Below are 26,877 nucleotides of genomic sequence, written 5' to 3'. Positions count from 1 at the left end.
ATCCGCGAACAAATCCTCAGATTTAAAAACCTGTCTTTGCAGGAAGTAGTGGACTTGCTAGACAGACAAGATACTTTAGATATGGCTACTTCCGCGTTCGACGTGACCCCGGCCGGGTGTGTGTACTGGTAGCGCGGCACAACACGTGTCCTTTCGCCCGGTCCTAGCCCAGCCAGCCGCGCCGCTCGCGCGCACGTAAACAATTCTCAAACCAGGCACCCACTAAGAAACTGAAATCCATATCCGAACTGCTTTCGTGCCCACCTACTGAATAGTTGCCCATCCCGTCAAGCACAATCTTATTTTTGTAATAAGGACATGTGCAAGCTGTGTAGCAAGAGAAACTCTAATTCCGAACTTGTCTCCCGTTCGCGTGATTCTCGTGGGCGTCAGCGCAACGGCAACCGCCATGATAATTCACATCAGCCGATGGACGTTAATGCCATTTATTGAAAGCATTCTGCTTAAAGTGCGACAACGGCTCGTCGTGTGAATTTTTTCCAGACACTTCCTCTCGCATTCAGCGCGATGCGAGGAAACTTTCTGTGACTTTGAACATTTGTGGACGATCTGTTAGCATGCAGCTGAACACTGGTGCTTCAGTTTCTTTACTGAACAGATCTACGTATGACTTGCTTGATTCGCCCCCACTTCGTCGTTAGCATTCCACGCTGAATACATTTACTGGACTGGAAACCTGTGCTCGGCGTGTGTGGTTTGCAAGAAACGTATGGTGCAACGACCCGTACAGTGTCTTTCCATGTCTCTGCTCTAGTGATGCTACGAACATTTTTGGCTGGACGCATTTGAATTTTTTGGCCTCGCAATTCAGGACAATGTACTTTGCATCAACGCTAGTGACCATGCAGACAGTGTCGTCGCACTATGCGATGATTTTGCTGAACTCTTTTTCTGATGGTCTTGGTTGCGCCACAGACTTTGCAGCATATGTTAAAGACAATGCCATGCCTGTGTGACGCCGTAGCTTCTTAACTTAAGCATTTGCTAGACATTGGTGTCATTGACCATGTTTCTGCTTCGCCATGGACCCCGCCTGTAGTGTGAAGAAACCAAACGGTTGTCTCCGTATTTGTGCTGACTTCAAGTCTACAGTAAATCCCACACAGTGGTAGCTACGTTTCCCTTACCGCGCCCTGAAGACATTTTTGATTAGCTTGGTGGGGGAAAATTCTTTTCCACGGTTGACTTGCGGGACGCGTACTTAGATTCCGCTCGACGAACAGTTGCAGCGTTATTTTGTGATGAACACCCGCCATGGATTGTTAACATTTCGCTGCCTTCCGTTCGGTTGTGCTTTGGCTCCTGCTATTTTTCAGTCATACTTGCAGCAGTTGTTCCACTGTCTCTGGTTGTTCCAATTATCTGGACGATACACTACTGGCCATTAAAATTGCTACACCAAGAAGAAATACAGATGATAAACGGGTATTCATTAGACAAAGATATTATACTAGAACTGACATTTGATTACATTTTCACGCAATTTGGGTGCATAGATCCTGAGAAATCAGTACCCAGAACAACCACCTCTGGCCGTAATAACGGCCTAGATACGCCTGGGCATTGAGTCAAACAGAGCTTGGATGGCGTGTAGAGGTACAGCTGCCCATGCAGCTTCAACACGATACCACAGTTCATCAATAGTGACTGGCGTATTGTGACGAGCCAGGTGCTGGGCCACCATTGACCAGATGTTTTCAATTGGTGAGAGATCTGGAGAATGTGCTGGCCAGGGCAGCAGTCGAACATTAAATGTATCCAGAAAGGCCCGTACAAGACCTGCAACATGTGGTCGTGCATTATCCTGGTGAAATGTAGGGTTTTGCAGGGATCGAATGAAGGGTAGAGCCACGGGTCGTAACACATCTGAAATGTTATGTCCACTGTTCAAAGTGTCGTCAGTGCGAACAAGAGGTGACAGACGTGTAACCGATGGCAGCCCATACCATCACGCCAGGTGATACGCCAGTATGGCGGTGACAAATACACGCTTCGAATGTGCGTTCACCGCGATGTCGCCAAACGCGGATGCGACCATCATGATGCTGTAAACAGAACCTGGATTCATTCGAAAAAATGCCTTTTTGCACCCAGGTTCGTCGTAGAGTACACCATCGCAGGCGCTCCTGTCTGTGATGCAGCGTCAAGGGTAACGCAGCCATGGTCTCCGAGCTGATAGTCCATGCTGCTGCAAAACGTCCCCATTTGTTGACTCAGGGATCGAGACGTGGCTGCACGATCCGGTATAGCCTTGCGGATAAGATGCCTGCTAGTGATAAGAGGCCGTTGGGATCCAGCACGGGCATTCCGTATTACCCTCCTGAACCCACCGATTCCATATTCTGCTAAGTCATTGGATCTCGACCAAAGCGAGCAGCAATGTCGCGATATGATAAACCGCAAAAGCGATAGGCTACAATCCGACCTTTATCCAAGGCGGAAACGTGATGGTACGCATTTCTCCTCCGTACACGAGGCATCACAACAACGTTTCACCAGGCAACGCCGGGCAACTGCTGTTTGTGTATGAGAAATCGGTTGGAAACTTTCCTCATGTCAGCACGTTGTAGGTGTCGCCACTGGCGCCAACCTTGTGTGAATGCTCTGAAAAGCTTATCATTTGCATATCACAGCATCTTCTTTCTGTCGGTTACATTTCGCGGCTGTAGCATGTCATCTTCGTGGTGTAGCAATTTGAATGGCCAGTAGTGTAGTTCTATCAGGTCGTTCCCCTGACGAACATTCGCAGAATTTGTGCCTTATTTACTGTTCTTTAAAAACAGGACTAAAGTGTAACAGACAAGAGCAATTTTTTTCAAACTGGGATTCAGTATTTAGGACACATGATTAACGGACAGGGTATTCATCCCTCGCTGTCACAGCGCGATTAGATACTTGCCAGCCCCCAGGAACGTAAAATAACTTCAGTCTGTGTTGGGCAAAATTACATATTATATTCGGTTTATACCAAATGCAGCGAAGATTGCAGCGCCTTTGCATCGCCTTCGGCGTAAGAATGTTCCGTTTGTTTGGTCTTCGGAATGTGACGCTGCTTGCAACAAGCTCAAATCTGCTTTGTTGAGTGATTGCTGTTCGATTTCTTTCGATCCCTCCAAACCAGTTGTTTTTGCTGTCGATGCATCTTTTCACGGTATCGGAGCGGTTCTCACACCGCATTAATTCTGTCGATCGCCCGATAGCTTTTGAATCTAAGTTGCTCAATTCTGCATAGCAAAACTATTCTCAAATCGAGAAAGAAGCTTTGGGTATTGTATATGGCGTAACTAAGTTTCGTGGTTTCTTTGTACGGTCGCAAATTCTATTTGGTTACCGACCATATTCCTATGACGTCTTTGTTCCACCCATCAAGCCACTTCCGGTCCGTACTGCACTACTGCTACTAACTACAATTACGAAATCTTGTTTCGGCCTACGGCCCAGCATGGCAATGCTGATGCTTTGTCTCGTCTGCCTATCGGTCCTGACGAAGTGTTCGATTCTTCTGAATTGTCCTGCATGTTTGATTCGCAAGATCAGGCATTAGCTGATGGTTTTTCAGTGGATTTTCGTCGCATTGCTTCCGCGACAACTGCCGACGCGTCTTTGAAGATTCGTTTGCAATATATTCGTACTCAATGGCCTCCATCTGCTTCGCAGATTCGCGATCCACTTGTTCGACGTTACTTCGCTCATCGCCACAACTTGTCTGTAAACCACGATGTTATCTTGTTACGAACTGAAAATCATCAGTCTCGTGTGGTTGTACCTCGTTCGTTGCAGTCGGAAATCCTCCGTTTACTGCACGCTGGTCATTGGGGTATCGTGCGGACGAAGCAATTAGCGGGTCGTCACTGCACTTGGTTCGGCATTGATAAACAAATTGAGAATTTGCTTGCTAACTTTAGATCTTGCATGAAGCATCAATCTGCTCCCCGCCAGCGCTTCTTTGCGTGGCCGACTCCTACAACGCCTTAGCAGCGCGTTCATGTTGATTTTGCAGGTCCATTCTGGGACACCCGCTGATCGCTAGTTATTGATGCGTACAGCAATTTTCCTTTTGTTGCCCGTATGTCTTCTGCTACGTCTGCTAGTACTATTCGGGCGTTGACGTATATTTTTTGCATTGAGCGCCTTCCTGAAGTTGTCTCCGACAACAGCCCCCAATTCGTGTCCTCAGAGTTTGATGCGTTCTGTGCTGCTAATGGCATTCGCTATCTGACCAAACCCCCTTTCCAACCCCAGTTAAACGGCGAGGCTGAACGCTTCGTGCGTACGTTTAAGTCGCAGATGAGCAAGTAGCGCGCCACGCACTCTTTCGAGTGCGCGCTCTGGACTTTCCTTGCTTCCTAGCCACGCGGCACCACTTCCCCAGCGGAATTGCTACATGGCCGCGCCCATCGGTCGCACCTGCAGCTATTGCACCCGCCACCGCGCGCTCCCGCTGCTTCACCTCGTTCTGGCTTGGCGCCTCATGATTTGGTGTTCTATCGCATTTCCTCTGGCAGGCAGCGCTGGGAGCAGGGGCGCATTCTTCGCCAGCTTGGCCGCGCCTTATTTCTCCTTTTTGGTCCCTCCGGCACTATCAAGGGACACCGGAACCAGATTCGTTTGTGTCGTCCTCGGTTTTCTGCCGCTTGTTCTCCTACAGAATTGGGGGCTTCGCGGCTTCCACCGCCTCAGCCCACGACGCCACCGACGGCGCCTCCGCCGCACGCGCCTCCGTCGTCGCAACTGCCGGTCCGGTCACCTGCATCGGATGGGCGTCTCTTGCCGCCGCCGTGTTCCTCCACGGTGCCGGAACCGATGGACGCTGAGGCTGCCGTCACGCCGCCGTCGTCGCCCATGGAGGTCGTTGCTCCGCCTGCTTATCCGAGCATACCCAGAAGCGGTGCGCGGCCTGGGCAGGTTTTCCACGGGGCGTTTTACTCGCCCACTCGCGAGCAATTCGGGGTCGCGGGTGGACAGCGCGTCCCTGCAGTTCCGCTGTCCGCCCCCTCACTGCGCCGCCCTTGGGTCCCTCCACCCGCCGTCAGAAACCATACTCAACGACGGGCCGTCATTTCAGGTAGGAGGGATGTGATATTAACAGCTACAATGCCATGGCTTAGGTTGACTCTACGACAGACACCGACGACAGCGCCCTCTAGCCGGCGCTGGAGAGCTCTACGAACATCGCTACAGACGGCTGGGACACTTCGCACCTCATTCCAAGTTATGTATTCATTTTACTAGAGTAAAGGTGATTTAAATTCATACTGCAGTACGGACGTGTATTACCTTTCCCTGCTCCTACCCAGGCGCCGCCTTCCAGGCGGAATACAAAAAGTAGATTGGCCAAAAAATACACTAGAGTGCAAAACGTAAATGGACGAAAGTAACTTTCGAATAATCTAACACTGCCAAGTTACATAACTCGATGAAACTTGAACCACACATAGAAAGAAAACTGCTGCAGTATGACAGAGAAAGTAAGTGAAGAAATAAACTATGAGAAGAAAGGAAACGACCCCTTTATTCAAAGACAATAATTACACTGAAGCCCACTGCGATTCATGAGGATCCCCTGGACATTACAGAAAACAGGACGTGGTTCTCGATAGGGTGAGCGATCACCAGTGGTCGCAGTACATGTCGGTGCCCCACTGCAGACTCCTAACTAAGGTACGAGCATATGGGATTGGTTCACAAGTGAGTGGCTCGAAGACTTCTTAAGTAATAGAACCCAGTACGTTGTCCTCGATGGTGAGTGTTCATCGGAGGTGAGGGTATCATCTGGAGTACCCCAGGGAAGTGTGGTAGGTCCGCTGTTGTTTTCTATCTACATAAATGATCTTTCACATAGGGTGGATAGTAATGTGCGGCTGTTTGCTGATATGTGGTGTACGGGAAGGTGTCGTCGTTGAGTGACTGTAGGATGATAAAAGATGACTTGGACAGGATTTGTGATTGGTGTAAATGGCAGCTAACTCTAAATATAGATAAATGTAAATCAATGCAGATGAATAGGAAAAAGAATCCTGAAATGTTTGAATACTCCATTAGTAACGTAGCGCTTGACACAGTCACGTCGATTAAATATTTGGGCGTAACATTGCAGAGCGACATGAATTGGGACAAGCATGTAATGGCAGTTGTGGGGAAGGCGGATAGTCGTCTTCGGTTCATTGGTAGAATTTTGGGAAGATGTGGTTCATCTGTAAAGGAGACCGCTTATAAAGCACTAATAAAACCTATTCTTGAGTACTGCTCGAGCGTTTGGGATCCCTATCAGGTCGGATTGAGGGAGGACATAGAAGCAATTCAGAGGCGGGCTGCTAGATTTGCTACTGGTAGGTTTGATCATCACGCAAGTGTTACGGAAATGCTTCAGGATCTCGGGTGGGAGTCTCTGGAGGAAAGGAGGCGTTCTTTTCGTGAATCGCTACTGAGGAAATTTCGAGAACCAGCATTTGAGGCTGACTGCAGTACAATTTTACTGCCGCCAAGTTATATTTTGCGGAAAGACCACAAATATAAGATAAGAGAGATTGGGGCTCGTACAGAGGCATATAGGCAGTCATTTTTCCCTCGTTCTGTTTGGGAGTGTAACAGGGTGAGAAGATGCTAGTTGTTGTACGAGGTACCCTCCGCCATGCACCGTATGGTGGATTGCGGAGTATGTATGTAGATGTAAATGTTTTGCAACGTGCTTTCTCTTCGATCACGAAGTTAGTTAGTTCTTGTGGCAGGGCGTTTCATTCCTCCAACAGCGCAGTCGTTGGTGCGCGTGGACTTGCTGCAACGGCCCCCCAATGCATCCCACTCGTGCTCGATGGGGTTTAAGTCGGGGGAGGGGGGGGGGGATCGACAGACCGGTCCATTCACCGCATGTCATCTCTTCCTGAGAGGTCCTCCACCTGCGCTGCTCGATGCGATCGCGGATTATCGTCCATAAAATTGAAATCAGACCAGAATGGATGCACATAACAAGGGAGCACAGGCTCACCATAATGTTAATGGTAATGTACTGTGTTCAAAGATTTGGAGATATGTATGCCCATGCAACATTATGCGTCTCCATATCACAGCACCTAGTCGGACAAAACAGTCTTACTCGAGAATCCATGATGTGCTTTGATATGACGAGAGATTGGAACACGCAATGAAAGCAAGGACATAGTGGAACATGATAGTTTTTGTGATGCAGATGGTACGTTGGCATAATGTTGCATGGCCGCACTGATCTTGGAATGTACTTGTAGCTGTTCCACTTCTTTCTTTACAATCTATATTGTTTGATTAAAATAGTTACCGGTTCCTGTTACCCTCCCAAGCACATAGTTTAACGAGATTTGGGATTCATCATTTGCCTCTTCCAACATAAATTTAACGGCATTGCGTATAGTCATTTGTGTCTGATTACGCAGAACTTTTCTCAGATCTATGGTGCACGAAGACTGTAGAGCCGTGCTATGTAGTAAAGAGACAGCACCGAGATCACTCAGTGCTTAGGTTGGGAAGTATCAATCAGCTGAGGTGGCCTCCCCTTCGGAACAGAGTTGGGCTCGCCCAGCTCTCAGGACGAGAATACGGTTCTTCACTGTATTTTGTGCGAGCTCTAAATGCCTGAATTTTCGCGGAAAATGTTCTTCAGACTAAACCATATTTATTTACAGGTCTTAATGGCCAGCAGCATCGTTGTCATGCAATTATATACGAGGGTTGGAATTTTTATATTGGCAACTATTTATTTACAGCTCTTACTAGTCACCAGCATTATGTATAACCCGTTGCGAGCGATGTGGAAGTCGCAGGACACTCTTCGCAGTGCCAGTTGTGTTGACAGTTCGAGCGGCGCGGTCTATTGCTCGACGAATTTGTAGCAGTTCTGATGCGAATGCCGTCGTTTCCTTCACTTTAGAAATCGAGTTGAACTCCCGAGGGCTTAATGCAGTAGAGTGCAGTAGGTTGTATAGCACTTAGCAGCCCAACCACACCTGCAAAATGGTCGTCAGGTCCTGCAGAAAGTGTCATCACTTCTGTCTCTAAGCTGGTTGTAGGTTGCGTTCCAAAAATGAACAGCATGGAGACAGAAGTGATGACACTTTCTGCAAGACATGACCATAATCTTGCAGGTGTATGTTCAAGCACGTACAGTGCAAGCTGTTACTGATTTGTTTGACCGATGGGGCTGCTAAAAGTGTTATACCACCTACTGCACTCGCCAGACTTAAGCCCTCGTAAGTTCAACTCGATTTCTAAAGTGAAGGAAACACTTCACGGCATTTGCTTCAGAATGCTACAAATTCGTCGGGCAATAGAACACGCCGCTCGAACTGTCAACACAACTGGCACTGCTAAGATTATCCTACGACTTCCATATCGCTGGCAACGGGTTATACTCAATTCTGGTGACTACTCTGAAGGTCAGTAAAACTTTGAAACACGTATCTATTTTGTATGAGCTGTAAATAAATACAGGGTGGTGCACGAAATGTTACCATTTTGTTTTTGAATATAAACTTTATTGTCAATCAATCTGAAAGGAACATGTACTACAATGAAGAGCCGTCCATGGAGATTTGTTCTAACTCAGCACATGCTCACTACGTTTACCATTTCGTTTCCTAACTTCCTTCAAACGAACACTGAAGTTAGTGATTTCCTCTGGCACATGTCTTCCGTAATTTCACTGCAAGCTTGAAGAATAAGTCTTCTGAGCTCCATTAAATCACGTGGACATTTCGGGAAAATTTTTTTCCTTTGGTTACCCCCAAAGAAAAGTCACATGGATTGAGGTCTTGACTATTGGGGGGCCAATTTTGTCCGTCATTGAACCGACCTGGAAACCTGAGTGAAATGATCCGCATGTCGAAATGTTCATGTAAAAACTCCAACACAGTGTTTGCAGTATGTGACCTTGCTCCATCTTGCATGAAGCACTGCATGTTGAAGGGCAAGGCAGTAGCAAGAAGCTGTGGAATGAAGCTATTGCGAAACATGCTCAAATAACGCTCGCTGTTCAGTTTATTCAAAGAAAAAGGGTCCAATAAGTCCGTGACTGGAAATTCCTGCCCACGCTGTAACCCTCGGAGCATAATGTTGTCGTTCATGAAGCACTTGTGGGTTTTCAGTGACCTAAATGCGCACAGTTTGTTTGTTAACCATATCGTCTAAATAAAAATGCGCCTCGTCTGAAAACCAAACGTTGTTGAGAGTTTCTTCCCTATCCTCTGCCCACTGAACAAACAGTAGTCTCTGCTGTTTGTGTTCTTCAGTGAGCTTCTGTACACAGGTCATCTTGTATGGGTACATAATGGAGGTCACTTTCAAGAATGCGTTGAACGGAGCGTCTGGATATTCCCAGTTGCACTGCTGCATTTCTACACGATTTCCCGGGACTTCTCTGTACAGCAACTCGTACCGCTTCAATATTCTCCGGCGAACAAACAGGCTTAGGCCGAGGTCACTTCGCTTCCGATACTGTTCCTTCCTGTAGAAATTTATCGTGCAACCTGTGGATGGTTTTCTTGCAAGGGATCCATCGTGTGTTAAACTGTTGCCGAAAACGCCTCTGAGTCACAAGGCTTTTCGTTTCATGAGAAAGTAACACATTGCCGATCGTTGCTGTGTCTTCAGTCTTCCATTGTCAGCCATTGCTGCTTACTAGTCTCCTAGTGGCAGTATCGTGAATTACACGTTATTTCGTAACTCATTTGTTTTTCCAAGCTCTGCTGGTACTGCTGTAGAGATCCCAGCGGGATATCTAATGTGCGTCCTAAATTGTGAAAGAAACAATTGGTAACACATTTCGGGCGCCACCCTGTAGTTGCCACTCTTAAAGTTCCAACCCTCGTGTAGTTGTACTTATGCATACAAAGAATAATTGTCAGATCCATTATACTAAATGACATAACGCATCTAGCAGTGCTGAGACCTGTGGGATGAGATACATCAACTGGCCCAGAGATGGACCTCCTCATGGTCCAGCATAAGACTGCCCGAAATCAATCATCTCCAAGCAGACAGCCTTTTTGTGTACCCAGCGAACACCATTCGTCACTTCGGCACAGTCACTATATCACCAGTTCAGAATCTGTCAGGATCATTCTGAGATCGTGGACCTCAGTTCAATTACAAAGCTGTTTGTCATTACCGTAACTTTCCACTGAAGCCATTGATGGCCTTTGTTCCATGTTCTAATTTCTACTCTGTTTTAGTTTTGCTTCTTAATTTTAACACTGGATCAAAAATTGTTATTCAGTTGTATTCATTTAATTACAGTCCTAGAAAGCAGCTAAACTGGCTTAGACTTTAGTGAAAACTTAGTAAAACTGTTGTCTATTACTAAACTGCGTTGATCAGTTAACAACATGCTGCAACATACCATTCTGTATTTTGACAGGCAGCATCTTCAAAGAAACCATAGTTTGCATAGATTTTATAACAAGAAACCTCACTTGTCATGTTATGGCTCCTAATGTCAGCAGTGTTAGATGTCGTTCTGAGGCAGAGAAAAAAAGCATGCTATTCGGACTATGAAGCATTGGCCAGGCAATAAGAGGAATGTTTTCCTCTGACAATTCCACCCCATGTATCTTCAGCTTTTGTTTGTCTAGTTGTCTGGTGAACGAGATGGGGCACACTGTGTTTTCATCTCTAGGACATGGCAGTATGCAGTGTTGGTGGTTGAAGGGGCCTATCAGACTGAGTATTCGAAAGGACATTGGGCTTGTAGAAGAATATGTTACTCAAGGTTGTCCAGCAATGGTTATAGGGGGGGGGGGGGGGGGGGAGAAATTCTTAGTCTTTGTTATTTAATGGGAGAAAAGAGGACGGATACAACAGAATGATGACCAACAAATAATTCGACTGATGAATGAAAAATACAAGCTGGGCAATCAGATGCAAGGAGACCACATACAGAGAAAATTTTTGCAAGGCATCGAGAGATCTTCCTGATGTGCTATTGCACTGTCGGCATTTCAATATCTACTGGGGGATAGGTCAGTACTTTATTTCTGAAATTTTATTTCTGGACTCGTTGCTGATAGACGCCTGCCCTTCAAAGACATGTTTACGCCAGTGAAAATTAAACTTTTTAATTTCTTAGTCCATTATCAAGTGCAGATGTTTTGGATTTAGGCCATGTCAGCTTTATACACGCTGGCACATTTATGTCGTTGTCATTTACAGTTATGAAAAGTTAATTACCTGCCGTTCGGCTGCCACGTGCAGCACCTGTAAATCTGTCAATCCATGTATGCTGTGCCCCAAGTCACAACATCTCAGCCGTCATTTACTATCTGGTAGTGACATTCAAAAATGTGCTGGTTGTCTGTGTTACCAAAATCCCAGAATAGTGGCACTGAGATTTTAACTATGACAATGAGCGTATTATTTTCCCCTTTTGAACTGTAATATGCAAAGTAAAATGTTAATTTTGTAACAATTTCTGCAAAGGCTAACTGCAGTCAATCTAGTTATGGTTTCAAGAGATATTTAGTCAGCATAAAACGTTTGTAATGCACTGGATTTAAATTAATGTGCATTGCTTATATTACACTTAACTGCAAATATTTTATATTATGAAATATAAGAAACGATAATTAATGACCGATGTGAGATTCAATGATATTCGTTATCACATAAATTAACTTCTGCTGTGGGGCCTAGTTAACGGCTAAACTATGTAAAATTGTGCCCAACATGACACTTTAACAACTAAAGCTACCACTAAAATGTTTGTTTAGCCACGCTACTGAAGCAACGGCTTTGCTCTGGACTTAAACCGCTAGCTATAAACGATAAAACATTACCAGTCTTTAAAAATCTTTTACGGCCTTCTGATTTGTATGACACGTAAATCGTACTATTGGGCTCAAGCATAATAATGGGCCTGTTCCTGATGCTTGCTACTTATTTTAACAGCAGCACTCCCCTAAATGCATGTGGTTTCACAAGCACTAAATTTTTCGCAGTAATCTTAAAAGTATTTCAATGTCCTGTAGATGTTGCCATATGTGGAAAGCGAGATGAAGCGTGGAATCAACCTTAATGGACAAATACACTTTTGAAGATAGGTATTGCGATTGTTTAATGTTCCCTCAATAATTGTAAGAAACATGAAGTAACATAAAAGCTCCAAAAAAGTGGTCTACAAAAATAAAATCCTACGACGTGTAATCTATGCCAGACTTACAGGATCCCATCATTAGGGAGCACACTTGGACGTCATGTGGGTACCTCCTGAGATCCATTGGGCAGGACAGCGTCATCGAGATTCTGCAAGAAATATAACATGCAATCAGTTTCGTGCAAAATATGTATGATAAACTGGTGCTGCCTAAAATGATGGCAGTTACAACACTACTGTGTGAAAATGGTTTGTTTCGAAAACTGAAAAAGAAGACTGATGACACAGCATTATTGATTTGTCTTGACTTTTAATGTTGGAAATTCCTAGAGAATTACTTGAAAGTGATAGTTATTATTGTACATACAATTCTGAACTGGTGCTCTGGTGCATGCACAACATTTAAATACATTAGGATCCCTCCCCCGTCCCCCATTTAGAAACCTGCAGTTTATATGCCGCATCATAAATCTCAATGGTAACTGCCTTCAAGCTCCTGTAAAGAGGAACATAGTGATGATATCTATAACATCTCCTCCGCGTTGTAGAGGCCTGTTGAATAGCACAAATACCGGGTGATCAAAAAGTATAAATTTGAAAATTGAATAAATCACGGAATAATGTAGATAGAGGTACACATTGACACACGCGCTTGGAATGACATGTGGTTTTATTAGAACCAAAAAAATACAAAAGTTCAAAAAATGTCCGACAGATGGCGCTACATCTAATCAGAATAGCAATAATTAGCATAACAAAGTAAGACAAAGCAAAGATGATGTTCTTTACAGGAAATGCTCAATATGTCCACCATTATTCCTCAACAATAGCTGTAGTCGAGGAATAATGTTGTGAACAGCACCGTAAAGCATGTCCAGAGTTATGGTGAGGCATTGGCGTCGGATGTTGTCTTTTAGCATCTCTAGAGATGTCGGTCGATCACGATACACTTGCGACTTCAGGTAACCCCAAAGCCAATAATCGCACGGACTGAGATCTGGGGACCTGGGAGGCCAAGCATGACGAAAGTGGCGGCTGAGCACACGATCATCACCAAACGATGCGCGCAAGAGATCTTTCACGCGTCTAGCAATACTTTTTTTTTTGTTCTAATAAAACTCCTTGTCATTCCAAGCATGTGTGTAAATTTTTACCTCTAAATTATTCCGTTGTGTATTAAGTTTTCAAATTTATACTGACTTTTTGATCACCCGGTACAATATTGTTATACTATCGAATATTTCAAGGCATATAGCCGAGTCTACAATGTCTATACTTCAAAGTACTTGGTTGACTGAAGCTATTGTTGCAGGTTCACGTGTTGATTCCGGAAGTTTGGAGGCATTTTCAATTAATGATATTATAGCATAAGACATTTGGGGTTACAAGAGTTAACAGGAGTATTTCAAAGAGTCGATGCGGAACAATATCGGGTGACAAGCCGCCTTACATTAATACAAGAGGCAGTGCCGTAACTAAGGTTTTGACGCCCCCCCCCCCTCCCTCATGTAAATAAATTTTTTGGGCCTTTGTTTAGTAACAAACCTTCAAAGAATAAATATGAAAAAAATTAGAATTTCACACACCGTAATTCCGTTTAAAAGTGAAATAAACTGATCTATTGGTGCGCTCCTTGTAGAAAACAACGCCTTCAGTTTTGTGAAGTGAGGCTAGATGCTAAGGAACGCACATTTTTCCAATTCTACGTGTGGCACTCAACAAACTTTTAGACAACGTCATGCAAGTGAAGTGAACGATAGTTTCCAGTTTCAGTGAACGCCTACAACTGCTGAAGCACACAACCTACACTAGAATATTGAGTTTCTACGAAACGTTTTGATTAGTTTCAATTTAGAAAATGACTTTCATAGTAAAAATGACTTTCATAGTCATATACAAAGGTACAGCTGAAGACCTGTGCACGCATCACGTAGACCACCTGCTAGAAATGTTTTCAACAGAAAAACGTTTTTCGATATCTGTAATTGACAAGTTTCCTCTCTTTCTTAATTCTTTCGACATGAGTTTTTATGCGAATACGTTCATGTGAAAGATTTAACGTAAAATATGATGCGTATTTTTAGCCAGTTTTTCTGTTTTCTTCGCTTTCTAGCTTAAAATGTTGAAAAGGATGTAAGAAAGAAAAATTATCCTTAACATTATGAAGGCTGGTGAAATGTTTAATATTGTTGATAGAAATATGAATAGCATTAGAACTATGGCCTCAGAAGACTTTAGCATATCCATAACTCTAAGATCTGCAGAAAGCTCGTCCAAACATTTCTTTACTTTAAATTGATACGCTTTTACTTGTACTTTGTATCCAAGCTTCAAACTTTTGAAAGTACTTTCGCTCCTACAACAATCTCAATTGTTTATTACGGTGACTAAATTGTTTCTCACAGTTTGAAGTAGTGGAGACGGAATCTCTAAATCACCATTACGAGTAGCGCGGGATTAGCCAGGCGGTCTCAGGCGCTGCAGTCATGCATTGTGCGGCTGGTCCCGGCGGAGGTTAGAGTCCTCCCTCGGGCATGGGTGTGTGTGTTTGTCCTTAGGATAATTTAGGTTAAGTAGTGTGTAAGCTTAGGGACTGATGACTTTAGCAGTTACGTCCCATAAGATTTCAAACACTCACTCACCATTACGGGATTGCAGTCGTTTGGAAAGTAGCTTCGTATTTTCCAAAGTCTGACTTTTAATTGAGACGTAGGACAAAATCAAAAGTTTCCATATTTTTACTAAATTATAAGCTTCTTTCCTCTTTGCTTTTTTCCTTATGCTTTAAAATCCCATAGGATAAACACTAAAAATTAGTATGGAATTCTGTTTGATTGAGAACAACAAAATCTGGAAGAGCAATTGGCTGGGAACAGTTTCTTCAGAGTCGCTGTAAAACTTGACAGTTGCAACAGATTCGTTTGTTTCGAACGATCGAAGTACTAAAGAAAACATGAATGCATTGTACTTTCTCATAAGACTGTTGCAGCTCCGCTACAATCTTCAGGAAGTCATTTAGTACCATATTAAAGTTTCGTGTTGAAGAACATGTAAATTCAGCATTTGGGACCTGTTCTTTGATTCTGGAATGCAAAACTGAGTACTTGCCACTGACACATGAAGCACCATCATATCCTTGACCTCGGCACCTATCCAGTCGCATTTTATTCTAAATCAGGTATTTCTTTTTCAGCATTCTCAGCATCTTGGTCCCATATCTTACGGAATCTTAAAAACGATTACTTTACTTCACTCCTTTCTATCAGGTTTCCTTATATGTAAGTACAAATATCTTACAACACTAAGTTGGTCCTTTCCCAACATCGGGGGTTTAGGTCTTCAGTAAGTGAATAGAACTGATGCTGCTCATTTTCGCTAAAGATCCGTTCCAACATAGAATCATTTAACATTTTCACATCGTTTTGAATTTGTGGGTTCACAATTTGGTTTCAAATTTGTATTTCATTTGAAAAACGTGTCCTCAGAACAGGATCATACCTGAAGAGGTCTATTAAATTAAGATATTACTACTCTGATCCACTATTTCATATTCACAATGGCTGCAGAAAGGAATTTTACATAGATTAAATGTCCTTGTCATATCTAGTGTTATAGAAATTATAGCTTTCATTTGATCACGCCCTTCATCGAGAGCGTCCGGCCATCCTGATTTAGGTTTTCCGTGATTTTCCTAAATCGCTCCAGGCAAATGCCGGGATGGCTCCTTTGAAAGGGCACGGCCGACTTGCTTCGCCATCCTTCCCTAATCCGATGAGACCGATGACCTCGCTGTCTGGTCTCTTTCCCCAAACAACCTAACCCAACAACCCTTCATCGAGAACTGTATTAATGGTTTCGCCATATTTCCACATTCTGTAAGTAATACATGATTTTAAATGTGTAGCGCAAGTTTAATTAACTTTGACCTTGCCGCTCGTTATTTATGCATCATGTCCTGTGTATTTTCCATCTCCGAATAAACAGCAGGCTATACAGTGTACCGCACGATGATAGTGAAACGGAGTGCAGCACCAGAATTTACGCTCAATTTATTTTCACAGCTGGCATCGTGTCGTCAATGAACTTCCGAACTGTCAGAATATTCCCCCCTTGTCGTTATGCAGCGGTATTAGGTACCACTTTACACTTTTAAATCGTCAGACTTTTCTCCAATTTAGCTTCTATTAGTAATTTTAATACATGTCTGTTCTTGGCATGTAGCTGGTCACTTCAGGATTGTATCTGTCTCCATTGTTTTTTTAACATCGTCTCGACGGGCTTTTATTTTCTCTTTTGAGCACTATTAAATATGACCTATTTCTAGACATTGTGGTTTTAACTTAATGCAGACGTTTAAGAACAGACCGTATTGGAAAAACCAGCGGTAAGTTTTCATTAATCCAAGCAGAGTTGAAATGAAAATAAACTGCATTAGACAAATAACTAACACTACGTCTGCTGTAGACATACAAATAAAAGCTAAGTGATTGTTAATAGGAGAGTCTCTTGTCAACACTAGGCGAAAGTAGTACATAATGGAGAAGGAGCGCATTCCAGAGCGGTAGCTGGTGAACCGGCCACTGCGTGTGTAGAAAAATGATACTGGTAGTGCTGACCCTACACGCTGTAGCATTCTTGTTGAAATTAAACCAAAATGGGTACGAAATGCGTGCTGGCACACTTCTGTTTGCTTCTCCTTAACTCTAGATTACTAAACTATCATAAAATTTACGATTGCAGTAGGGCATAAAACGGAACATTTGTACTTAATTTGGTGTGTAACATACCACTGGATATCAAAAAATTGTAAGTAACTAATGCAAACGTATAGATTATGACTTGCTTTGAATAAATTTGGAGTAGTGCAACTTACGATGGTTTAGTTGGGATATAACAATATAACATTCCTCCCCCCCCCCCCTTATTTTTATAGGATTAATGAGTTTTCATGACCAAACTGAATATGCGAATACGTTTTTAAATGCACTGTAGGGCCGTTATTTAAGCCACTCAAAGAGGGAAAGCAATACAAATGTATTTTTATTTCCTGTGTGGTCGGTAGTGATAACTGTAAAGTAACTTTGTCAGGTGATGTAATGTTGTATCATAGACAACGTAGACAGATTTAATTTAAAAAAGACATTGATCTTGATAGAAGCCGAGAGCACCGTTGGATGGTTAAAACAGTGACCCTGAATTCGCATCGCAGTATTATAGAAACCTTTATTTGTAAGTAAAATCAAGCACTGATATAAGCATGAAAATCGGAAAAAATAAAAGCTGAATAATGGGAAATTGTTGGTTGTGTGGCACAAATTGACATCTGATATATTATTTATATCGTAGGGCCGTTAGATTACAGAAACTGCTATAGTAAACAATGAAGGCTGTTGCGATATTTTTGGTGATAAATTGCTCCATTTCTTAGTTAAGAATAATTTTTGACGTCACAGATGCTTACGCCACTGGAACGCTTTTCAATAATGAAACCAATATGAAAAGGGAAATCACCAAAGAGCTATAACGGATTTTGTGGCAGGTTTTTTCCAGTAATAGAATAGCAGAAAATGAAAAATGAACGCAGTGAGACATTGGTCCCACAGGACCGAAGTTGTATTCACGTAGTAGAGACTAGCGACCCACTCCGAAATCGCACGGGTGGGACTAACGTTAACTGTCTTCAGCCGGATGATCTGTCTGGCGTAGCGGTAGGCCTGCTACGTAGAGTTATACATAAAATTCTTAGGACAATGTTAGGTAACTGAAAATTGTTAGTTCCATACAACTGAAGTGATGTAAGCAGCGCACGCCACGAGACTTCTTAGGAGGCATGAATGTTAACTGTTTCATATGTACTCGTATTTTGCGTTTGGAGTGACATCTCGAGGCAATGATGGAAGTACATCGCAATTTAATTTGTTTTAATATGTTTACAACCAACGTAAACATTCTGTGCGAATACTGTGTGTGTGTGTGCGTGTGCGCGCGTGTCGGCGTGGGAGGGGGGTGGGGGTTTGCGTCCTCGCGCGCGCGCGCGCGCGTGTGTGTGTGTGTGTGTGTGTGTGTGTGTGTGTGTGTGCGCGCGATATGTCACTGTATTTGTGGCATACCATGTATCTGAGTCTAGTTGAGTGAATCTAGTCCGAAAGCCACGAATAAAAGGAAATGAAACAGAAACAAACATGGCTTACCTTGATGTCTTCAAATGGCTCTAAGCACTGTGGGACTTAACATCTGAGGTCATCAGTCCCCTAGACTTAAAACTACTTAAACCTAACTAACCTAAGGACATTACACACAACGATGCCTGAGGCAGGATTCGAACCTGCGACCGTAGCAGCAGCGCGGTTCCGGAGTGAAGCACCTAGAACCGCTCGGCCACAGAGGCCGGCCTAGAAGTGTAACCCGTGACAGTTGTTCAGGAGCATTGCCCTAGTTCTTTGTCTGAGTCTTTGTGGCCGACTTATTCGTCCTGTCATGCAAAGAATCGTCTTTGCATCTATGGTTAAGGGAAGCAGAAAGCTGAAAGTTGAATCATCTGTTTAGCTACTGTAAGAACTTCCTTGTTAAAGGTACATCCTTCGCTGAAGCAGCTTTTCGAAACCTTTTACTTTTCGTATAAAAAATTAAAAATAGCAGAATTTGGATTCACAAGTTTTTTCACCATGCAGTAGTTCTCAAATGACTGTGTACTGTACGAATGACTTCGAAGTCAAGGAACACTGCCCGTTGTTCGAAGACTGTGCAGTGAATTCTAAGTGCAAACTGAAAGCCGTGCTTCCAAAACTCGCTTTTTTCGACAATGGCCAAAATTAGTTTTTTACAGAATATACCACCTGACATATCCGTCTTTCTTATTCAGAAAACAGTTGTTTCAGAACCCATTTACTTCCATGGTTAGAAGCTACGAAATGCCCTCCGTTATTCTAAAACTCGCTCTATGCCACAAAACCTTCCAAGCGATTACACATGCATGGGAATCCAAGGGGCTTTTGTGCAGCTGACACTAACATATGATGAAACAGATGGTGAGAAACTTAAAGGCCAAGTTTACTTTTAGATATACATATTGTGGGAAGTCAACTGTGATAGAGATCCAGAAAGAAGGCCAGAAATCCTTCAGAGCCATGGGTGAAGCCGAGGAAGTGAAAATAAATCATGCCAGTAAAGAAATTAGACGAGATATGTCACAGCTGATGAAGTTCATTGAAAGACCTGATGATGCCATGGAGTTATATGAAAATATATTGAAGAGGAATTGTGTTGTGGATAGTGCAAATATAGGTAATGTGATGGTAAATGTATCTTTTGGGGAAACAGAATGAGACACTGGGCTATCAATGTATTAACTAGGAAATTTGGAAAATTGTGGCAAGTTGCTATGGGAAGGACTCCTACCTCCGACGGCGTGGTGGTGGGGGCGGGGTGGGGGAGGAGGAGGAGGAGGAGGAGGAGGAGGAGGAGGGGGGCGCTGTTACCCTGCGCGTATCTATATTAATTAATTTAATTACTTAAAATATTTACAAGTTTGTCTTAACGTAATTACTGCAGTCTACAACAGTAATACTTAAAAAGCAGTCGTATGTGATATACTTTGTTTCCTTGATTAGTGGATGATAAGAAAAAAATCTGTACATAAATGTGTTACGCATTAAATAAGTTTTTAAATAACTCGACATTTTCATGGTTTTTTCTAAATATATTTTTATACAGATTCTTCTTTTGATTTATGGAGGTATCACTTGCTGTTTAGAAATTAATGCATTACGGGTGAAGTTCGCAAAATGTTCATGGATATACAAATCTCTAAACAATCTTTCGTGTTTCCTGAAAAATTACAATTTGAAAAATTGCTAGTGTGAAGGAAGCACAAATTGACAGTCTGCAATTATTTATTTTCGAAGCGCATCCCCCAACCATTTTTGAAAGTATTTCGAAATTTTCTGTAGTCATCCGCTATGAGTTCCTGAATGCCATTCCATCCTCTATTTTTAAGGTGTCAAGAAGATCGTGCCCATGTCTGTTTCCTTCTCTAAGAAGTTCTCGGAATTCGCCAGTTCTTACGAGCAGTGCTGCTACTTTTCAGTTGGACCACTTTACATTACACAGCACTGAGCATGAAATGTAGCGTTATTTCAAAGTGCCCTAACGAATAATGCGTGATTACGGTAAGTCGCGCCCACGCTGACCACGCCCCACCAGACACGTCTTCCAGTTGTCGGTACGTCAAACGAAGAGAGCGTTCATGCGCCCACACAAGGGGGGGAAAGGGGGTGTCACCGACTTTGATCAGGTTTTGGAAGGACCTTCTATATTGAAAATAAAGGGACACGTGTTTCGGCTTTTTGCTAGACACTCCCTAGTTTTTGAAAATCGAAGCAATCCTCTACATCAAAAGAACGTCCAAAAACAAACATTTTTATTAATTTAGTGGAGGACCCAAAGTTAATAATATTAGAGCTATTAGCGTTTTTTGTTTTCATGCTGTAGCTTGGTAACACATTATTCTAACGTCTAGCAGTGCGAGATTGTCGGTAGAGCGGTCAAGACATTAAACTACCAAACAGCTGGTCTGTGTTCGATCCATAGTCTTCCCTTTTTTTCCATTCGATATTTTTGTCGGTGTATCTGATAATATTCTGAAAATCAGAATACTTTCCTTTGCCGTTTTTTGAAATAAAATAAAGGGAGGTGTGATTAATAAACAAATAAATATACATAACGTATTGACACCCATTTTCATTGATATGTGACGCACTACCATTGGACTTCTGTAGATGACGATGCCCAACCGACCTGCAACGTGAAAGTGATACCACCGAAATGTACCTCTCTCTGTCAAACGTGTGATGAATCCTTTTCCCTACAGGTAAAGAACTTCGTCGCACGATTTCAAAATCATACGATATCAAAGCAAAGAGAGAAATACAATATAGGACGGATGCTATCAAGATTCATGCGTTGGTCCTTAATCAGTTGTTCCTGCCTGTTTTTCACGACATTCTTTTACATATTTGGTATGAGTTGCAAACTGATATCTGATAGATACGTTTTTGGCAACGTGAATATACCGGAAAAATGTCAATATGGCGAGATTTCGTTCGTCTGTTGTGCGTGGTGTGAGAAATATTTGTTTTGCCTGTTTCTATGATAAGTTTCATCCCACTAATTGAGAATAGACGAACAGTCAGTATTACAGAATAATATACTGTAGATGTATTTTTATACTCTTTACCATGAAGATAACTCAACACATTATATATATTTATTACATTATTTATCATTATTAATCGAAACTCCCGACGTTTTGCCCCCCCCCCTAAAAAAGGCAAAGAATAGTAGTCTGATTAACACGGTATTATCGATACACCGGAAAAGTATCGAATGAAAAAGAAGCGTCGATCAAGAATCGAACACGGGCCAGCGATTTGGTACTTTGTCTTGACAGCTTTGTTAAAAAAAAATATTCGGTGACTCAATAGAGAACGCATCTCACGACCTCTTAGTTGTCAGGCTACCGATTTTTTCCCCCCAACTACCTACCTGACTGACTTTCATCTTCAAATAGAAAAAAAAGCGAAGCAAAAATCAAAGCTACCCCTACTTGGCACTGACGCTATTTCTCTTCAGGCGTTGCTCCTAATTTTACCCAAAAATTCTTCCAAGGCGATAGGACCCACATTGTTTAACTTTTCCTTTTTATTTCTTGATTATTTGATTACAATTAGTAAATTTTAAACAAAAAAAAATCCCATATAACACAATGTTATCAAAGGGTAAACAAAAGAAATATTTGTACATTATCTGCGGTACTTTATATAAAAGAATCTCTTCATGAAATGGTGCAACTGGATTTTTCTCGTCCACTGCCATTGGCATTTTCTGTCTCCAACAATGAACTATAAAATATTTATAACAGACCCATAGCATTTCGCTGTTGCCTCAATGAATGCAACTTTGCATAAATCAGCCTCTCTTTCTTTCATCACTGCTTAAAATTCAGGGCATTCTGTCTTAAATGTGATGCTGTGTGGAATGTCAAACTTAGCTTGGCATTCCCCAACTGGAGGAGGGGAGGGAAAAACTGCGTAAATAATTTACAGGGACTGTACGGTAACTCGGTGTGTTATGGAGAGCGTTGTGAGCACTCTGCAGGTACCTCCAGTAACTAAGCACTTTCTACCCTTCACCGAAGACGCAGTTGATGATCATTTCCTTGAACCATGAAAGTGCATGATACTTTGTGAGGGGAAAGTAATAGTCACCCGAACAGAGGAGGATCTGAGATTCAATCACGTCACGTGTTACGCGGAGGTAACAAGCTAAGATCTTCTGTGTCGGTCGGCAAACACTGGACGACAAAATGCACGCGAAGCGATGTTCATTAGTGCACAGGAGACGACAGTTGGGGAAAAGGGGATAGTCCGTTAATCCGATATCGTGGCTGGGTGTCTCAGCACATATATTTTGTTGTTGCCTTGATACTACGTCGGGCACATGGAGGTGGGCAGAAGATGGTGGTGTATCGTTTGCTACACTTGTGGCCAATGGACAGGGACAGTTACGTACTTGGTTTCTACTATGTTACGCAGAACCGCCTACGGGAGGACGATGTAAAAATTGGTTGGCGTCGGCGGCCGCGTTGCGAGGACATCAGATAGGTGTATTCGAGAATGAATGTAGACCTGTGAGGGTGTTGTGTTGCGACGTGCGTCACCGACACTATCAGGCCATGAGAGACCGGCAACGGACCTCCAATAGGCGACCCGTGAGGGAGGCGTGTTGGCTGGTCTATTGCCTGCCCACACGTTAACCAGTCTCGCCCTCCATTGAGCAGGGAGAGGGTGAGAGTGTCGTAACATATTTTAGATACGTGTCGTGTGGATAGGAAATAGCCGAAGTCTGCCTGAAGTCTTTGACCTAGCTCCACCAGCTGGGGGAGGACCAGTGCCACATCAGTTTTGATGCTACATGGAGGTTCACGTATTCCACACATTGCAGATGGTTTAAGTCCTGGAGCAGATTCGGTCACACAATCACGCATATGTCCTGTAGTAACCACCGACAGTTTACTATAGCGGTTCCGCGCACATCCTTCATGAAGATGACTCCCAAATATTTCCTTTCAGTAACTGGCAGAAGGAGAGAGACAGTGCCGGGCCTTAGAAAGCGCCCAATGTCCAACGCCGCCGATCTGTTGATGTTCAGAAGAATGCCTCAACCTGTGCATATCGCTCGATCCAGTATGCTGTGAACATCAGTGGAACGAACCAACAGCAGCAGGTAATCAGCACACGCCCTGTAGCAGAAGGGGTGACCCGCAAGTTGATCTCAGGTAGCGGGCAGTTGAGACCCACAAGGAGTGGCTCCAGGAAGGTAGAAGGGGCGCAATCTTGTCACAGAGTCCCGTTAGTGGATATCGTGCCAACTTTCCATCCGTTGATCTGGACCTGAGAGTTGGCCACTGGCAAAAGCTGCAGCAGCATGTCGATGGGGCCCTGTGTGTGTGTGTGTGGGGGGGGGGGGGGGAGGGGGAGGGGTTATCCATATGGTCCATCAGCTGCAAGAGGAAGTTATGGTGCATTCTATGGAACCCCTGATCGAAATCGATGTAGACGGTTGCGGCTCTCAGGTGGTACACCAAGGAAATCGCTATTAAGTCCCCGCAGTCCCTAGTGGCCATTTGTTGACCTACGTTGGCGTTTTACCCCAGCGACAGTTATCCCAGAGGGAAGATAATCAGCAGTGTCACCTTAATGCGGCCTGCCGAAAGCCTGGCTAAGATATTGTAGTCAGCATTCAATATTGTAAGCAGCCAATAGTTATTGACCAATTGCCCACCTGCTGGCGTGTGCACTGGTATACGAAGTTCTTCGACTAAAGTAGGCAGTACAGTGCTGTCTCGGGGCATGAGTTCATTGAACATTGTAACCTAGCAGAGTATCATCAAGTTACGAAATACCTGGTAAGACTCGACTGGTAATCCATCGCGCCATGCAGACTAATTGGCTACACCCTTGTCCAAGGCGCCCCCACTTCTTCAGGCGATACTACCTCCATTGATGCTGTCACTGTTGCAGTGTCAATAGTGCACCTCACATTCTGTAAAGCTTTCGCAGTGGCTTCGTCATCTACGACACTTTCCTGGTCAAAACGACAAAACTGATGCTCCACGGCTTTCACAATGGCTGCTTCAGTCGTATAGGGGCGACTGTCTCGCGTCTGAGACGTGTGATTAATCGTCAGCACATCTGTCATACTGTGGTGCATGGTGGGCAGCTCTGCGGCAGACCGGTCATGTCGTCGTGAGCTGACTATATGCCCTGTCATCACCGCTTCGTCAATGATAGTATGTGAGCCTTGATTGTGTCATTCTCATTGTCTGTCCAGTGATCAGGGCAGAGCATAGAGGCGCCTGAGGACAGCATAGTAAAAGTCCAGCATCTGCTGGACCTTGTCGAACTGCATCAATGTGTTGAGGATTGCCGGTTTAGCACAAAGGAACAACCACGCCAAGTCGAGGGGTATCGGGATTGACGTCGTTTACAGTCGGCCCATGTTATGGTAACTTGCTGATGGCAGTCTAGGTCCTGGAAGTGAGTAATGTTAAACTTCCAAAAGCCATTACTATGCCAGACTTGTTGGGGATGGAGATGCATTACGTGGATATAGGTGCTGTGATCGTTGAAGGCTGCAGGATATCGTTTGGTGGCCACCACTTCTTGTGTAAGACTTTATGACAGGTGCACTATGTGATCAAAGGTATCCGGACACACACAAAAACATACTTTTTTTTCATATTAGGTGAACTGCACTGACAGCTACTGCCAGGTATTCCACATCAGCGGCCTCAGTAGTCATTAGACATCGTGAGAGGGCAGAATGGGGCGCTCCGCGGAATTCACGGACTTCGAACGTGGTCAGGTGATTGGGTGTCCCTTGTGTCATACTTCTGTATGCGTACAGGTCGACCTCGTCTGTTCACTGACAGACCGCCGAGCCGGCCGCTATGTCCGACTGGTTCTAGGCGCTTCAGTCTGGAACCGCGCTGCTGCTACGGTCGCAGGTTCGAATCCTGCCTCGGGCATGGATGTGTGTGATGTTCTTAGGTTAGTTAGGTTCAAGTAGCTCTAAGTCTAGGGGACTGATGACCACAGATGTTACGTCCCATAGTGCTTAGAGCCATTTGAACCATTTGAAGACACCGCCGACAGTTGAAGAGGGTCATAATGTGTAATAGGCAGACATCTAGCCAGACCATCACACAGGAATTCCAAACTGCATCATGATCCATTGCAAGTACTATGACAGTTAGGTGAGAGGTTAGAAAACTTGGATTTCATGGTCGAGCGGCTGCTCATAAGCCACACATCACGCCAGTAAATAACAAATGACGCCTCACTTGGTGTAAGGAGCGTAAATGTTGGACGATTGAACAGTGGAAAAACGTTGTGTGGAGTGACTAATCACGGTGCACAACGTGGCGATCCGATGACATGGTGTGGGTATGGCGAATGCCTGGTGTACGTCATCTATCAACGTGTGTAGTGCCAACAGTAAAATTCTGAGGCGGTGGTGTTACGGTGTGGTCGTGTTTTTCATGGAGGGGCTTGAACCCCCTTTTTTGTTTTGCGTGGCACTATCACAGCACAGGCTTACATTGATGTTTTAAGCACCTTCTTGCTTCCCACTATTGAAGAGCAAGTCGGGGATGGCGACTGCATCTTTCAACATGATCGAGCACCTGTTCATAATGCATGGCCTGAGGCGGAATGATTACACGAGAGTAACATCCCTGTAATGGACTGTCCTGCACAGTCATGACCTGAATCCCATAGAACACCTTTGGGATATTTTGGAACGCCGACTTCGTGCCAGGCCTCAACAACCTACATCGATACCTCTCCTCAGTGCAGCACTCCGTGAAGAATGTGCTGCCATTCCCCAAGAAACCTTCCAGCACCTGATTGAACGTATGCCTGCAAGGTTGGAAGCTGTCACAAAGCTAAGGGTGGGCCAACACCATACTGAATTACAGCGTTACCAATGGAGGGCACCACGAACTTGGAAGTCATTTTCAGGCAGGTGTCCGGATACTTTTGATCACATTGTGTACATGCGATATAGTCAGTTCACCGAATGATAGCTAAGATGCGTGCATCCAGAGCTGTCGCCATTTACCGTTCCCACATGTCACGCAAGGAAGAATCGTGAATCACCACACCCAGCTGTGCGGGATTTGGTCCTTGGGATGAAGGACGCAATTAAAATCGCTGGCGAAGACTCGTACCAGCCTAGGAAAAGAGCGGCAACGTCCACAATGTAGAACCAAGCTTGGTCATGACGTTTGGTGCATAAACATTAAAGAATCAGGTGTCGAGTGTTGTGACGACTAATCCTCAACTGGAGGGAGATGCATGATGTCGGTGGCTTCGATACCATCGCGCACTAAAATTATCATTTTGGTGTCTATGGGACACCAGGCGTCATGTATTTGTGTGACCATAAAAGACCAGAAGTGCATTTGTCTGAATTTCTTGTAGAAATGCAAAGTCGATTCCGGTGGCTCAATTGTTCCTCTAAAGAGTTGAATCTTGGCAGTGAAGCTAACCATGCTGATATTCACCATAGCCAGGTGGTAAGCGTGGTGGTGTAGTGGTTATGGAGGGCTATCCATATCGATGGTGGAGAGAGGCATAATTTACGAGTGACGTCACTAGACACTCTTAATGTAGGTGACC

The 26,877-nt window shown here is 43.9% G+C and overlaps 1 protein-coding gene across 1 annotated transcript in view; it reads right to left on the bottom strand.

Moving 5' to 3' along the window:
* LOC124594351 (glutamate-gated chloride channel-like) overlaps positions 1 to 26,877 on the bottom strand; it is a 180,465-nt gene that overhangs the window by 77,515 nt on the left and 76,073 nt on the right. Inside the window, exon 6 of the mRNA XM_047132721.1 lies at positions 12,203 to 12,285. Coding sequence (XP_046988677.1) covers positions 12,203 to 12,285 — 83 coding nt within the window. The remainder of the gene's footprint in view (positions 1 to 12,202; positions 12,286 to 26,877) is intronic.

The sequence above is a fragment of the Schistocerca americana genome, chromosome 1 (genome assembly GCF_021461395.2).
Source record: "Schistocerca americana isolate TAMUIC-IGC-003095 chromosome 1, iqSchAmer2.1, whole genome shotgun sequence".
NCBI classification, from domain to species: domain Eukaryota; kingdom Metazoa; phylum Arthropoda; class Insecta; order Orthoptera; family Acrididae; genus Schistocerca; species Schistocerca americana.
The sequence above is the reverse complement of the archived record's forward strand: the minus strand, read 5'-3'. Positions and strand labels throughout refer to the sequence as shown.